General features: G+C 45.2%; 1 protein-coding gene across 5 annotated transcripts in view; it reads left to right on the plus strand.

Moving 5' to 3' along the window:
* The window catches only part of PRDM15 (PR/SET domain 15), a 1,394,990-nt gene that overhangs the window by 740,041 nt on the left and 637,992 nt on the right, over positions 1 to 16,957 (plus strand). For all 5 annotated transcript variants that reach the window (XM_069636031.1, XM_069636033.1, XM_069636034.1 and 2 more), the window contains one exon: positions 15,571 to 15,734. In XM_069636031.1, coding sequence (XP_069492132.1) covers positions 15,571 to 15,734 — 164 coding nt within the window. The remainder of the gene's footprint in view (positions 1 to 15,570; positions 15,735 to 16,957) is intronic.

Consider the following 16,957-nt stretch of genomic DNA (forward strand, 5'->3'; position numbering starts at 1 on the left):
TTTTGCTTGCAATAAACGCTAGCATTGGGAATTTGAACCTCGTGTCTGGCGCATCCTTTCGTGTATGGTTTTTGCCTTGTTTCCATATCGCGAGGGGCCCCTTTCAAGATGGCGCCCCAACAGGGACCCTCCCCCACTTGCCCCTTCGTGGACGTTCTAACGGAGTAAAAGCGGAGAACGGCGAGGACGGGACGATCGAGCCGGGATCAAGAGGTGTACGGGGCGCCCTGTAGAAGTGAGGAGAGATTCCTTTGCAGATCTGCACACATCTGATCCCTGATGGACGTACCGGGCCAGAGGGCAAAGGAGGCGAGGGTCCCGAAATGAGGCAGAAGCCAGAGAAGCTCAGACACGACGTTGCGAGAGGTTGCGTCAGGACACAGGTGACTTGTTTTATCAGGCGAGTCATTCCCCGATTCAAACGAAACCCTGATTATTGGTAGAGTGTTCATTTTGCAAATTCAAACATCCAGAGTAAGGTTGGTTAACCAAGGGGAAGGTTAAAAACATGCCTGGAGTACTGTCCACTTTAGCTGGGCTTTTCCGCTGCGGTAGACAGTCCTTGGAAAATGGCCAAAGTGCACCGCCTGGGGGAATGCCGGCTTATGACATGTATGCAAAATATGGTGTGGGTGCAATAATATTTTGTGAAATTTGGCATAGGCAAACTAGAAAGCAACAGGACCATCAGTGGCCAATTAATGGTAGCTTTGAGATTGCGAGGATAGATAACCTAGAAAGGGTGTTGATAAGGGAAAAAGCGCAACCCGCAGCTTTTGAGACTATCAAAGATTGGAGGAGGGAAGCAATGCTCCGACTTAGGAGTAGAGAGAAGCATGCGCGTAGGCACAAATCGAAGCTTGAGGTAGCAGAAGAAAAGGAGGAGGAGGAGGAGTAGACGGGAAGTGAGACGTGAGCAAATGAACATAGAAGGAATATACCCGCAGCGGGAACTACACATAGCGGACGAATTAATGGAACAGTTGTTAACCCATACGGGTCGAGGCCCAAAACCAGGATCGAAACCAAACACAGCAGTAGTGACTGCGCAGGCCCAACTAGTAGCTCTCATACCCCCTCCCGCAGCCCAAGCACTTCCCCTCACGCAAGCATTAACCCACGCCCCACCCACAGTTCGAGCCCTCCCACAAGCGCAGACCGCAGACGCGCAATTTCCCAGCACACAGCAAGGCCCTTCACAAATGCCACCTGTGTCACTTGTCCCATCCGCACCTCCCGCTCCAGAGACAGATTCAGCACCATCGGCCCCTCCAAAAGTCGAAATTGAGAGTGGGGAGGCGAGAGGCGGGGCTGGAGGAACAGGATTTTGACGGGTATCTCGCAGCGCGATCAGCAAAGAAAGAAAGGTTGAATTACAGCAAGAGGCAGAAATGTACATAGAAGGAAATGATGGGACGGCAGCATTGGCCTCATTAAATGGGTACCGAAGAAGCAACGAGAGACAGGTAGTGTTGGAATACATGGGGGAATTTTTGGTGGGAGAATGGAAAAAGATACTTGGGAATTTACCGCCACAATGATTGTTAGATTTGAATAAGTTAGCACGCAGCAAGCAAAGAGATGAAGATGTAAGAAAACATGTGTACAAACTCATTGAACTGAAAAATGAAATGGAAGATAGATATGCTGAAATGTTTGCTACACCTGAATATAGTCATGAGTGTATTAAGAAAGGTAGGAAGGAGGCGTCGAGGTTGTATATGCAAAAATCAAGGCCGACAGTTTTTTTCAGGTGGTGCAAAGCATTTGCCGGCACTGGGACAAATAGGTGATAAACAAAGATTGTAGGCATGGGTGGGGGAAACAATGCGATGGATGTCGAACAAAAGAACGTCAGTGGAGGAAGTAAGTGAGATGTGTAATGGGTACCCTTTGGAGATGAGAAAAGAAGCAATGCGAACGATGGTAGTGGTGTTACTGCAGCAGGTAATTGGATACAATATTGGATACAATAGAGGTAGAGGAAATGCACAAGGCAGGGGAAATTTGAATAATATGCAAAAGAGTGTTTCTGTAGGGTTCGCAGGTACACCAGTAATTAACCCTGTGTCCGAAGCTGTCCCAATTACAATAGGACCATTTACGGAACAGTGTCCATTTCTTCTGACAGAAAATTGTGGGGAGAACTTGCTAGGATTAAACTTGTTGAGAAAATTGGGGGCAGTTATACATTGTACGGCAGATGGGGTGTTCCTCACGATTTCGCCTCACGATGCACCAGTGACGGAATTTATGTCAAAAGTTTTACCAGAAGAGCTAAGTAGAGTACCAACCTGTCTGTGGGCAATGCATGATAACGATGTAGGATGCTTGAAAATAGAGCCAGCAAAAATAACTTTGAAAGAAGGTGTTACATTACCACGAATTCCCCAGTATAAAATTTCTGTTGAAGGTGAGAAGGGATTAATAAGTATTGTTACTGGCCTGGTGAGATTGGGGGTGGTTGAAGAAATTGCAGGTAGCACGTGCAACAGCCCGATTCTTCCAGTTTACAAGAAAGGAGGCAATGAAGTACCATATTGTTTCATAATTGATCTGCGCGCATTGAACAAAGTGGTAGACCCACAATTCCCTTTGGTCCCAGATGTCACAACAATACTGACAATGATACTGGCCACTGCAGAATACGTTAGTGTAGTTGATTTGAAGAACACGTTCTTTAGCATTCCAGTGGATAAAAGCAGTAGATATCTGTTAGCGTTCACTTTAGGAGGTCGATCATTCACATTCACACGCATTCCACAAGGATAAACAGAAAGCCCGAGCATTTACAGCAGGGCACTTAAGGAACAGCTAGATATGCTAGAACTACCAACAGGTTGCGCGCTCTTGCAGTACATAGATGACTTGTTACTAGCTGCTGACACAAAAGAGATCTGCAAAGAAAGTACTATATTACTATTGACACACCTAGCGACCCATGGTCACAAGGCAAGTTTGAAGAAATTCCAGTATAATCAAAAGGAGGTGTCTAATTTGGGTTACCTACTTTCAAAAGAAGGGAGAAGATTAACACCAGAACGCATATAAAGTATTTCTAGTATGCCTATTCCAAAAACTCAAAAAGGAGTGAGAGCTGTAAAAGGCATGGCCTCTTATTGTCGGCAGTGGATCAGTAATTTTGCGTTGATTGTGAAGCCGATGATAAAATTAACTAAAAAGGATGCAGTGATGCCTTTACAGTGGGATGAGGAAAAATTAACTAAAAAGGATGCAGTGATGCCTTTACAGTGGGATGAGGAATGTCAGAAAGCGTTTTGAACAATTGAAACTTGCATTATGTTCCCCGCCAGTTTTAGGCACACCAAACTACAAGAAAATATTTAGACTATTTGTGAGCGAGAGTGAAGGATGTGCATTAGCGGTTTTGACACAGGAACAAGGTGGAAGAAATAGGCCGTGCGGCTATTATTCTTCCGCGCTGGACCCTGTAGCGCGCGCACTCCCACAATGTTTGCGATCTGTTGCAGTGGCTGCTGTGTCAGTGAAACAAACGGAAGGAATGGTCTTGGGGCATACTTTAATTCTGATGGTGCCACATGCCATAGACGTTCTATTAAACAGAACACAGACGCAACACCTCACCTCTGCTAGACTAATAAGATATGAGCTCATCTTGTTTGCACACCACATCCAAATTATGAGGTGTAGCGCATTGAATCCTGCAGAAGTAATGCCACTGCCCATAGCAGAAATTGGTGACAACGAATCACCATCCCATGATTGTTTAATGGTCACTGAAGAAGAGACGAAGGGAAGAGTTGATTTGAGTGACACCCCACAGAAAGAGCCAGATGGAGAGTTGTTTTGCGTTGGCTCTTGTTTTAAATTACCTGATGGCACATCAACTGCCGCATATGCAATTACTACCCTAGAGAGTGTTGTAGAAAGCAGAAGAATCCCCTACAATTCGGCACAAGCCGCAGAAATAATAGCACTGACCCGAGCCTGTGAACTCTCTGAAAATTTCAATGTAAACATATATACTGACAGTCAGTACGTATTCGGGGTGGTTCACAACTTTGGTCGGCTCTGGGCTGAGAGGGGTTTCTTGAAATCACATGGGGCCAGGATTCAGCATGGGCCTTTGATTGTACGATTGTTGTCTGCACTCACGTTTCAAAAGCACCTAGCTATAGTGAAATGCGAGGCGCATAGAAAAGTAACATGTAAAGTGGGAGAGGGAAACGCATTTGCAGACAGGATTGCGAAACAAACAGCCACTGATTTAGGAAATAAAATGATGAGTACAGACTGAGGAAGTACCTTGTATGATAGAGAATGGAGTTGCCACAGTCAAAGAAATGCAGGCTGAGGCCACGACCGAAGAGATTCAGGGGTGGGCTGAGGGCTCTGCTGAGTTAGATTTTGAAGGATGTTGGGTGGACAAAGAGACCAAGAACTGGATGTTGCCAAATTGTTATGTAACCGCAATGGTAACAGTGGCGCATAGCCCTACCCACATTTGCGCGAAGAAGATGGTACAGCATTTATCCACAGTATGGAAAAATGAGCACATAAAAAAGAATGCAGAAAGGCTAGTGCAGAATTGTATTACATGCCTGCAACACAATGTAGGGAAGGGAACTGTGACTCCAGTAGGTAGTTTTGGCCCACCCTCTATGCCATTCGAGGTGATCCATTTTGATTTCATAGAAATGGAAAGGTGCCAGAACTACAAATGTGTTAGTGGTGATTTGTGCATTTAGCAAGTGGGTGGAGGCATATCCTTTAAAAGACTTTACTGCCATGTCAATGGCAAAAGTAATGTTGAAGGAGTATTTCTCCTGGTTCGGGCTGTCCTGTGGTCAGATAATGGCCCACACTTTGTGAGCGCAGTAGTACTACAGATCTGTGCAGGTCTACACATAGAGAAACGATTCCACAGTTCCAGGCATCCCAGTTCTGCCGGACTTGTTGGAAGACATAACGGTATCTTAAAGTCAAAGATAGCTAAAATCTGTGCTGGGAGCAAGTTGGGTTGGGTGGATGCATTACCCCTGGCGCTATTGTGCAGGCGCACGTCTGTGCAGGCTAAAACTGGGCTCTCCCCTTATGAAATTATCATGGGGAGACCGGCAAATGTATGGTGCGCACCGCAGCCCAAAAGATTATGCGAGGTCGAGCATCCTGTGTTAAGCACGTACTGTGCCCTTTTAATGCAGAAGTTGCGTTTGATTCATCAGCAGGTGCAGGAGGCGTTACCAGTGCGATACACCGGACCGGGGCACGCGCAGGAGCCCGGAAGCTGGGTCCTGATTAAAAACTTTCAATGGGAGACGTCATTAGCACCCAGGTGGCATGGCCCCTACCAAGTACTTTTGGGGGCACAGACGGCCATTCGAGTGGACGGTCGCAAGGCATGGATCCATACGACACATGCCAAAAGATTCCCAGGACTGCTGACAACTTCCGACAACCAGAGAAAGGAAACAGTCTCGGAAACGAAAGAAACTGTTGCCAGTTTACTGCCACAGCATCAGCCCGAGCGAGAAGTGAAAATTGAAACAAAGCCTAAGCGAGAAGTGAAACTCGAAACAGAGCCCGAGGAGGCTGCCAGGAAGGGGAAAGGGCGAAAAGTGCCCCAGCGTTGCTCAGCAGAAACAACATCACTGCCGAGCGACACAAACTCTGCATTGCAAACACGAGCAGAAACAACGCGTGTACCCCTTTGGCGCCCACCAGCTTCTGCAAACGCACCAAGGCCAGAGAAAGAAACTACATCATTGCCACGGCGCTCATCGCTACCCATCATTGTGCCGCAGGCTGACACTGAGCCTGATACTGGAAGTGCACCGGCACTATTCACGGATCATACAATACCAGGAGTGAAACGGTATAATTTGCGGCCTCGACAGGCAAAGTGATACACAGATCTTTGGTGCTTTTCTTTGGCCTTCGGTTCCACTCACGGACGGAGTAGGAACCAGGGGCGTAGAGGAGTGAAGTGTGAGATTTGTGCAAATCGGACAATTCAAGACTCACGGCTCCTCGGTGCGCTATGATAGAGTACATGTGTCCTAAGCCAGAGCGGGACAAGCTGGATGCACATAGTACTCTGTCAATAAAGAACTGTTCAGAAATCATCTGAGCAGTGCGAGAAAGAACTAATCATCTTGCTCGGAGGGGATAAGTGATCTAGGCTGTGAAAGGGCTGGCAGAATTGAACTGTGACATTTTCATTGAACTTTTGGCATCAAGAACGAGAGACATTTGCGACGAACTTTGCCAGCAAGAAGGACGATGAAGAACAAATCAAGACCGGTTTCAGCCTCTTCCTGCACCCCTGCTGAAAAGATGAGAGTTTTAGAGACTGTAAATTTAGGGAAAAAGCATGGTAAAAGGGATAAGGTACTGATTTGGACATTGGTCCTGTGTTCTCTAAGTATGGTAGTACCAACAATAATAGATATTACACTATGGTTCCTGGAGTCCGCGTACCGATTAGAAACACTTTTGCTAATAGCAGCTACTGAAAGCCCGGTTCATGTAATCACTGGTACTTTGTCCCCAATGGAAGAAAGACATAGAGAAGGATATGGCAACAATACATTGTTGCTCATCATGAACATGACCCATGCGGCTTCAAAGAAAAAAGATTGCTGGGTTTGTGCCCATTTACCACAGCACGGTGGGAAAGGGATAGGCTGGTATGTACAACCGTTATCATTGGTTTATTCATGTGAAGTATCGTTGAGTGCAATGTTCTTTGGGAAATGGAACAAGAGTAATACTGGTCAGCTAGATGAGACCAATATGAATGCATTTGAGGAAGTGATCATGAGACCTGTTGGTTGTTCCATATTCCACAAAACTCACGTGTTTGCACCAGATCCCATGAGGAAAAATACATGAAAGACAACAAGACTAGATGGATTACATAGGCATAATAGACCGACCCCACCAGCAGAAGAAACATCAGTAAGGACATTTCGAATAAGGGATGAATGGAATAAAGATGCTGTGCCCCCTGCCTAAACAGTGGATTACAGCCCAAAAACTGCTCCCCTATGTTTAAAGAAAAAAGGTTCCAATTAGTAGGAACGTTTAGCAGCTGCCTGAACACAGTAGTTTTAAAGCACGAAATAGAACCTGTGTACGTAGGGGACCCTGTTTACTTTATATGTGGGGAAAAAGCATATCCATGGTTACCTAGGAACTGGGGAGGTACATGCTACCTAGGTCTACTGTTTCCAGGAGTGTTCCTCTTGGAAACTGCAGAAGTAGTGAGGCGGTTAAGAGGTAGAACCCAAAGGAGTAGTGAAGATGGAATGATAGCAATGGATGTAGCCAAATCGTTTATACCATTCTTGGCCCAAATAGAAAACTCTTATAACATAAGGAAACTGTACAGAATACTAAAAAGTACAATAGATACAACAACGGATATCTTATACAACATGACGTTGGAAGGAAAAGGAATTAGGCTAATGGCACTACAAAACAGAATGGCTCTTGATATAATATTAGTTGATCGTGGGGGAGTTTGCAAACTCGTAAAAACTGCATGCTGTGTGTTTATAGATGATTACTCCCCTACGATATTTAAAGCAATCCGGAAATTACATGTCATAAATTCCACACTCTCTACTGAATCAGGGGGTTAGGGGATAGGATCCTGGTTTTGGGGACTATTGCGGTCCTGGGGATGGAAGCTAATTTCGATACTAGTGGTGGTGCTTGGTATATTCATAACATGTTGCATACAATGCCTACCAATAGTTTGCACTGAGATAACTGAGGAATGTACTAAGGGATGGATGCACATGGTGTCGAGAGGAAAACAAACGCATGGCCGAAATAACAGACACTGATGAAACAAAAACAATTCATGGCTATAGACATTAATGATGAAGATGATGCTTATGATAGCATGAAAGGTTCAAACATAGATACCCCAGACTTATCCTCATCAGAGGAGGATACAATGAATGAATAAGACGTTTGGCATACGGCCAAAAGGAGGGTTTGTCAATCTGGAAAAATGAATACCCTTCATTTGGATGATAGACGTATCTTGATGGCGGAAGGCCAACCGTCTTATGCACAGAATTATAGAAATGCAGACTGCTATGTTTGACCAATAAGCGGCCATTTTAAACGTAGCAAGAATCGCCATTTTGCTTAACCATTGCTCATTGCTTTCTGTCTAAACTGCTTTGCAGCTTGCAATTCTTGCAAATTCTGCTTACTCTGCTCAACTGTTAACATTGTTGTCTGAATATGAAAGGGCAAGGCCGTGGGACTGATCAGTTCGTTGAAACTCCTCATGAGCATCCCAGAAAGGAATGCCCACGCTCCCTCTCTGTAGCCTTGTGGAAGAGCTGCTGGGCATTTAATCATTTCAAAGCTGCCAGCCAGTCTCGTACTGTGGTAGAATATGTTAGAATAAAGCAGCTAAAGGCTTGAATTATGCTCTTCTTACGGCCCCCCCTTCACAAAACCCTTTAGGGCGTGTCGGCTCCCAGGACACGAATAGCACCTCATAGATAGCAAAGCTTGGAATGTGACTCTTGCCCCGTGTGCAGCTTGCTTCCAAGAACAGAAGCACCATGTTCTGTTCAACAACTAGAAGATGCCTCAGCACTTTCTAAATTGCACATTGTTACTAGAATAGACATCGAAAGTGTCATAATTGTCATACTCGTCAGAAATGTCCATCATCATCCCGAGTTCAAAGGAACACAATAAAAGGGGGGTGTTAAACATGACATAGCTGATTGTATGATATGCATTTTGTATATATGTAACTGATGTACGTAATTTGCTCCCTTGCGTCCCTCGAGGTCTAGAGAATACACGTTGCGGGGCGTGAGACCACAGTTGGCCAATTGGGACTATTTTGCTTGCAATAAACCCTAGCATTGGGAATTTGAACCTCGTGTCTGGCGCATCCTTTCGTGTATGGTTATTGCCTTGTTTCCATATCGCGAGGGACCCCTAAAGGCCCCTTTCAACTGAAGCTATTCCATCAATTTAGAATAAGAGATAAAAAAGTGCAAGAATTGCAAAATTACAACACCACTCTAGCCTCATATTCTGGAGTGGCATAAAATTTACAAATTGTCGGACAGGCTTAAATTAATGAAAGGTGCAGCCTACAGCACTTGTCACCATTTCGACCTGGGCAGAGGATGCACAAGAACCTAGCCATTTACTCTCAGCCACACAGCACTTGCTTTTAAGGGTGACAAGGTCAGAGTCATACCAGGAGTTGCACTTGGCTTTGGGCTTCAAGCAGATCCCCATGACTGTGGCAAGAACATCAAGAGTATCAGAGATAGAAGAGTGGAGCATGGAAAGGGCTGTGTCAGGATTTGAGTCAGCCAGAGGAGGAGGAGGAGGAGGAGGAGGAGGAGGAGGGTGGTGGAGAGAAAGTGGCAGCGAAAGCCTCGACTGACACATGCTTCATGGGTCGGATAACTGAGAAGGTAGGTGGCAGTGCTGGAGTTGGCTTGGCCTGAGGGGTACAGAGGGAGAGATGGGAGGAAAGGAGAAGGTGATCACTCCAGGAGAGAGGAGTGGTGAGGGGAATAGAGGGGGGGAGGTCTGAGTAGATCAGAACATCCAGAGTGTGCCCTGCCGAGGGAGTCGGGCCAGAGGGGAGAATAGAGAGAGAGAGAGACAGAGAGGTCACGAAAGAATCCAGAGTAGGGGCAGGAAGTATCCAGGTGGATGTTATTTGAGTGTTCGAGGCCAAGAGGGAGGAGGAAAGGTCCGCCCAATCAGAGGAAGGAGGTGATCTGACCAGGTGGCCAATAGATAGTAGCCACGGTAAGAGAGTGGCTAGGAGAGAGAGAGAGCCTGCAGATAAGGCATTTGAAAGAGTAGTAGGCCTGCATAGGAATGACAGAGGCAGGAATCCACTCCAGGAAGATCAAGGCTACACCCCCTCCGGAACGGTTCGATCTGGGCACAGAGAGGATCTTGTAGCCATCAGGGAGAAGAGTGTCAAAGCTTGTGACAGGGCTGGCTGTGATCCATGTCTCGGTGAGACAGATGACATCGAGATCAAGTTTTTCCAGGAGGCGGCAGATGTCAGAGTGTTTGACAGCTGAGCAAGAGTTGAGTGTGGCAATATGGAGAAGGTTGCCAACCTTGACAGACTTCCGGGGAGGGGTACAAATCAGAGGTACACCCTGTGGAGTTGTAGAAGTAGCCCGAGTGGGAGCAGAAGGAGGAGATGGCAAGGTAGCCAATGAGGATGCAGAGGGACGAGGCAAGTAAGCCGAAGAAGGGACAGCAGGAGAAGAAAGGAAATTGATGGTAAGCGTCTATCAAAGAGAAGGTTGGCCTTAGGGCCTTGGACCAAGACAGTGCCATTCAGGTAAACATTAATGATGACCTTAGAGGAGTGGATGGTGGCCAGGAGGGCCTCTCACTGGGTGCCACCATTAATGGGAGAAGAAGAGAAAGGAGAGAGCACAGATCCCATATGACAAGTCCATAAGTCTGGCGAGGGAATGACAGAGGATGTTGGTGAGGGTCTGTCTGGAGGAAGCACTGGTATAGGTGTCAGCTATAGGGAGGCCTGGGTTGGAGACCAGGATATCCTTTTTGAACTTCTTCCTACCAGATTTACTGAGAAGAGCAGGATAGTCAATAGAGGAGCAGTTTGAAAAGGTAGGAGAAACAGAGAGCACCATAGAGTAGGTGGGGGAAGAGGAGAGAGGAAGAGGGGTGGAGGGGAAAGGTGGGGGGAGGAGAGACACTAGGGGAGGACGCAAGCAGATGAGACCGAAAGGGACAAGACAATAGTGGACGATTGACTAAGTAGACAAGAGCTCAGATGGAAGAGCAGACGGATAACAAGGCAGTCCGGTAGTCAAATCAGGTGACCAGGGCATCAGGAACAGATCAGTCATTAAAGAGTGAACCTAGAGGAGGGTGGAGCACAGCAGAACACAGAACAATATACAAAAGAGAACACATAGGAGGGCAAAGAACACAGACCTCCCAACCCTTGCACCAATTGAATAATGATTAGTCTGAATGCAGCAGGTGATTGTATGGTGTGGGTGTATTGCCCTACACACCAAGTATACATGACATTTTTTTTGACGGTATGCAATCACACTGCGCCAGACACAACACAATTTTTCATGTGCATAAATGCACATTTTTTAAATTTAAACAAGGTCAGCCCTCATTATGAATTTAGCCGCCTTTCGGCATCAAATCGTTCAGATGCCGAAAGGCAGTTAAATTCAAATTGAGTCTCGCGTAACTACAAATTTAAATCAGGTGCAAGTGGAATTGAATGTTTTGGAATAAGTCAATTTGTGACTTTGAGAATTGGACAAATCGCTTTGCCTCAGAAGAAGAGCCAAGTCTCGAAACATGTGTCAGGCTGACCTTGTTCAAATTAAAATATTGTGTATTTATGCACACGAAAAATGGAGTTGTATCTGGCACAGTATGATTGCATACCTTCAAAAAATATACAAAAGAGCAAAGCAGTCGACAAATGTAAACCTAGAAGAAGGAAGAATGCAGCAGAACACAAAGCAATACAATGCAAAACAGGGCAGTCAGTGAGGAAAAGTGACAAAACAATATACAAAGAGCAGAGCAGTCGACAAATGATAGCCTACAGGAGGGAAGAATACAACAGAACACAGAGCAATAGATTGCAAAATAGGGCAGACAAAGGGGATGGCGCGTGGGTGCAGGAGGCTGGAGAAGAGGGGGTGTGAGGCACACATGATAGGGAGTTGTGTGGGACCACGTGGTCAGTGACACGCGATGCAACAAACCAAGGATGGAAAGTGCGAGGAATGCACATTAGGGAGTTGCAAGGAACACACGGTCAGGGAGTTGCGAGGGACCACTCCGGCTAAAGGCGCTCATGCACGAGCGTGGCTGAGGATGGACAGGGCGCTAGAGCACACGCGATTGCAGGATTGGGAGGGACCACGCAGGTCAGGGGGATGTGGGGGGCAGGGAAGGAGAGGGCAAGGAAGCGTGCACGATCGAAGATTGCAAGGGACAAAGCAGGTAAGGGAGGCAATGTGAGGACAGAGGTGGCGAGGGCGCACGCGTAGCAAGCAGGGATAGAGGGGCACGGACGGGTTTGCGATCAAGGAATGCGAGGGGCACCGCAGGGAAGGGCAAAGCATCTGCTCTTTGACCGAGGGGGCTGTCACGGCTGGGGTTGACTTTGTTGGCCGATTTAAGCGCCTGCCAACCAATGGGAATCTGATCCTTGATTGGTTTGGCTACAGCTCCTAGAAATGTCCCCGTTTACTAACTAGGTTGGCCTCTTACACATCGGTCCACCAGGCCAGAGTGCAGAAATCTAGTCTAACACTGCTGGAGAGGGCCTACGTCAAATAGAATATTCAGACACCATTGGCATACTGCAGTCAACCCCCTTTGAATAATAACAAGTAACCCCCCCCCCCCCCCACACACATAATATAACAGCAAAGCAAACCTAGATGAAACATCAGATTCACTGTTCTTAATCACCATAATTCAATAAACCCAGTCTCACATGGGGAAATGAGCTGGTGTGCACAGGCACGTAAGGAGAGACCGGGTCCCTCAAGAAAAGAGAACGTCTTGATGAAAAACCTGGAAAATAAACCCACCTCATCACTACCCAAGAGTGTTGCCCCCCTTTTACCGCAGAGTACCAGCAGACCAACCATATTAAGGGTGCCTCTTGAAGAATGACTTAACACAGAAAACTAGGCAGCCTAGAGTGATATTGTTAATGTCACACTCCGTACCCAGGACCCATAAGCAGTAGCTCCTATCATATTATCTTGAAAATCAGATCAGTACTCTAGTCGGGAGGTTCAGACAATGATGTTACTCTGAGCCATGAGGCCCTCTGGGGCCCCATCAAGATTGTTCTTCAGGAAGTGTCATGCCACATGATAATGGCTACTCAGTCGGCCTCCTTCTGCTTCTCTGAGGCATCTTCCATCTCCTTTCAGAAGGTCTTTCACCCACCTCTGTTTGTATACCTCTACTGTGGTTGTTGCTGCTTCTTGGGTAGTGCAAAAACCAGTGTAGCCTCTCAGGATAAGGATAGGCTGAAGGGAAATGTTCATCTATATTTGATATCAAGCTGGCAAATCTCAGTAATTGGTCAGAATTCCAACTTATTCTATAGGGTAAGTGCTGTGATGTCCTGGAAGATGAGCAAACTATGTCCCTGGAAGGTGATCGCCCTGAACTCCCTTGATACCCATCTCCCTAAATAACTGCTGTGTCGATGCGTCAAGCCACCCACATCCACTTCCTCTGCAAGGCCACAGATCCTCAGATTCTTCAGTCGATTTTTATTGTCTAATTCTAATTGTTGAATTCATTAGTGTTGCTGCTTTTTGCATCTGCTAGTTCGTATTCGAAGTGAGTGGTGTATTCCTGCGGTGATTGGTCAGAGTTTTTCAGATACCCTAGTCGTGTCTTAACTTGCTGGTGGTCCTTTGTCATGTCTGTCAGGGATTTATTGAGCACCGCCAGGGCTGTGGAAATGTTATGCTTCATGGAGAGCATTATTTCATCCTTCATAGTTGTCAGTCCAGGAGATCTTACTTAGTCAACAGAATGGTATTAGGTTCCTCAATAACCAAAGTCACCTGGAGGCAGGCACCCTACTCTTTCACTGCCTTTGGGGCCAACTGGTACGGGACCTGAGGCCCAGAAGTAATGTAACGTTTGTCTCTTCTCCCAGATCTGCGAGATGTCATATGGGTCCTTAGAGATTACGTCACACGAGAGGCAGGTAATGGAGCTTATGGCCTTTAATTATAGAAAGGGTGTTGCTTAACCACTGATGAGACAATACGGAATGCCCAAGTCGTCTGTGTTCCATGAAAAGGGTAGGCTGAGTAATGCACATATTGATCCAGAAAGGTCCAGCAGGTCATTCCTCCGTGTCCCTCCATTTTGTCAGATTCCGAGGATGTGCTTAAAGATGTGCAAGAAGAATTTCTATGTATAGGCTTGAGGGCGTCCTCAACTCTGGCCAGGGTCGTATAAACAAAACGCAAAAGAATTGCCCTGCCAGTAAGTATTTAAGTCATCAAAAAAATTAATTAAGTAGACTTTTCAAATTTGGTGGCGGCACGGACACTAACGTTCTCATAGATCATGGGCAAGCTAGCGCCACATTTCTTTAGTATTCAAAAACCATTTCACAATTTATTTCTTGTCACCGGTACATTTCATGTGTTTTGTTTTATTTTACAAAACTAAAACCACTTATAAATCTTTCAACAAATAAAGAAGCGTATATACATTGTACATTATATACAAGAAAAGGAAAATGCATGTATTCAATGAAACATTAAACATATAGATATGGACATGATTGGTTTTAATTACAAGATAGGAGAGACTAGAAGCATGTAATAAGTCAAGGGAAGTACCATTAAACTCAATTAGCCAAATATGTACTAATATCTCAACCCTTGCCATCTCGCTAGTCTAATAAATGGCCACTTATACGCCAACAAGAACCTAATCGTAAACCAGGGAATTTCTAATCCCTCAGGGTTATTTGTCCACACTCGCAGCAGCGAGTGTCTAAGCTCCTGAAAAGCTGGAGAAAGCCCCATTCCCAGCTAGACCTGACACAGGAATCGGTGGAAGCAGCTGCAACCTGCCATCTTGTAGGTGGCAGTATACCGCAAACAAAGGTTCTGAACAATAGTTCTGCTCTCTTCTGCTCCGTGACAAGTCATCCGCTTGGGAGGTCTCCGTCTACCAGGAACACTGCCTGGGTGAAAGGTCACTGCAGCCATTACCGAGGCTTCTCTGCAGTGTCATTATAGCGCCAGCAGGTGCTTTCTGGTCACAGTTCCCCCATGCTCTGCTAACGCGGTAGCTCAGAGTATGGGAGTCCAGATGCCGACTCCCCATGCAATTAGAATGCTGGGGCGTCTCTGTGCATCTCCATCGGCATCCAGGTGATGCCACAATGGCAACACAGTGCTCTTAGGCAGTCTGGGATCTACAGAAAGGTGTCCATCTTGGGCCCTGCCGACTACACCCCCATTTTAAACCGTTTTATATAAAAGAGACTATCTTTAGAGGATTGCATACTAAACCATAGATTTACAATGAATCTTCTAGCTTAATTTGGTTCCCCCTCTTTCACCAGGTGATAGTTCTTTAATTGTGTTTAGTAGAAAAGAGTAAAGGTCCTTCAATGCAATTATAAGTTGAACTCATCAACCCTAGAAAAAATGTTATTATTTTCAAATGTTTTTATACCATTTTAAACCTGTAACTTGTGTTATGACATTTTCCTGACAGTTATTGCCCTGAAAATTCTGGCCTGTCAGAAGGCCAGTTGGCCATCTAGCTACCTGAGACACCCATACAACTGCCATATCATGTCATGTTGCAGGTATTGAAAGGTTGCACAGTTCGTATGACATGGATGTTACTAAATCCCATGTGCTGTACCCTTCTGTGCTGCATGTGTTTTCCTTGTATATGTGGATGGGGCAGGACTGATTTTGACTTGATGTAGAACTGTAATCAACCACCTTTTTACCTTTATGCAGTAATTGTTGCTTTATTTTACAGTTATCATTTGCTAGGGGAAAGAAGTACCTCAGACATATCATGGACATTCACAAGGAGAAAGGCTATGAATGTACCACCTGCCATCGCCGCTTTGCTTTAAAAGCAACATTCCATGCCCACATGGTAATTCACAGGGAGAACCTGCCAGACCCCAATGTCCAGAAGTAAGTATCAGTTATAAATCGGTGCCTTATCTTTATTGCAAAGCACTTGCTGAGGAAGTGTATAGTTACTAGCCAATCCAGAAATATTCAGGGTAGATTATGACACCAAGTAGAAACAGCTGTGGCAGTGGGTAAAACCGAACCGTTATTCATAGTTTGGGGGCAAACCCCTTTGTAATTATTCATAGTACGACTAAAAGCAGATAAATCCTCAGAGAATTAGTCATAGTTTGGATAAGTGTAGGAGAATTGTTACGAGATATTTGGAGACAAAATACTTTAGAATTATTGATTGTACACAATTCAGCATCATTTTCACATCAGGTAATCAAAGCTATGGTCAATAGACATCAGAACATAATCGTAAATTATGAGTTGTTTTTATATTGTGCAGGTTAACACCGTAGTAGTCTAACAACACTGAGGCATTTCTGCCATGATGGGGATATTCAGACCTAGTTCCGCGAGAGAAGTCAGCATAGAAGGGAGGAAGGCAAAGAGGGAGAAAGGTTAGACATGAAAGACTCCCACAGTTAAAAAAGGGAATGAGAGGTAGTGATGGAGTTTGTGCTAGTTTACATGCTGGTAGAGTCAGTGTAGGACAGTCAAATCATAGCGTTCATCAGAAAAGGACAAATGCTAAATGCTCTTGCTGGCTTCGTAACCTGTGTTGGCAGTTACAGTGATGTGCTGAAAGTCCTCATTGAGGGGTTGTATGATGTGCTTGGGATGTTCTCAAGAATTGAAAGGATTGGGCACCACCTCAATTCAAAACTAATAACTTTTCATTCAGTTCGGTAAATTATTAGGTGTAAAATCAGTACACCATCTATGCACTATAGTGTTTATGAACTCATATGTAGACTGTGATTTAACCACAGATCTGACTACACTTTGATAGTAAAAACTACGAAATGGTCATCATGAGAACGTATATACATTGCAATCAGTGAATTTATAAAATAACTTTTTAATGTAATCACATCTTCACTCAATATTGATAGGCAGACAATACAACACATACTAAAATCCGATCACCCTCGGAGGTGGCTGCTCACTTTTCACTTGGTTGGCCATTGCCCTTATGAAGGACCACTATGGGTCGGAAATGCGTTGGCCAAATCTGTCTGCCTATCAACATTGAGTGAAGATGTGAATACATTAAACATTTTTTTTTATAAATTCATTGATTGTAATGTATATATTTTCTCATGATGAATATT

Source organism: Ambystoma mexicanum, chromosome 7p, assembly GCF_040938575.1.
Source record: "Ambystoma mexicanum isolate Mex_15411 chromosome 7p, UKY_AmexF1_1, whole genome shotgun sequence".
Taxonomy (NCBI): domain Eukaryota; kingdom Metazoa; phylum Chordata; class Amphibia; order Caudata; family Ambystomatidae; genus Ambystoma; species Ambystoma mexicanum.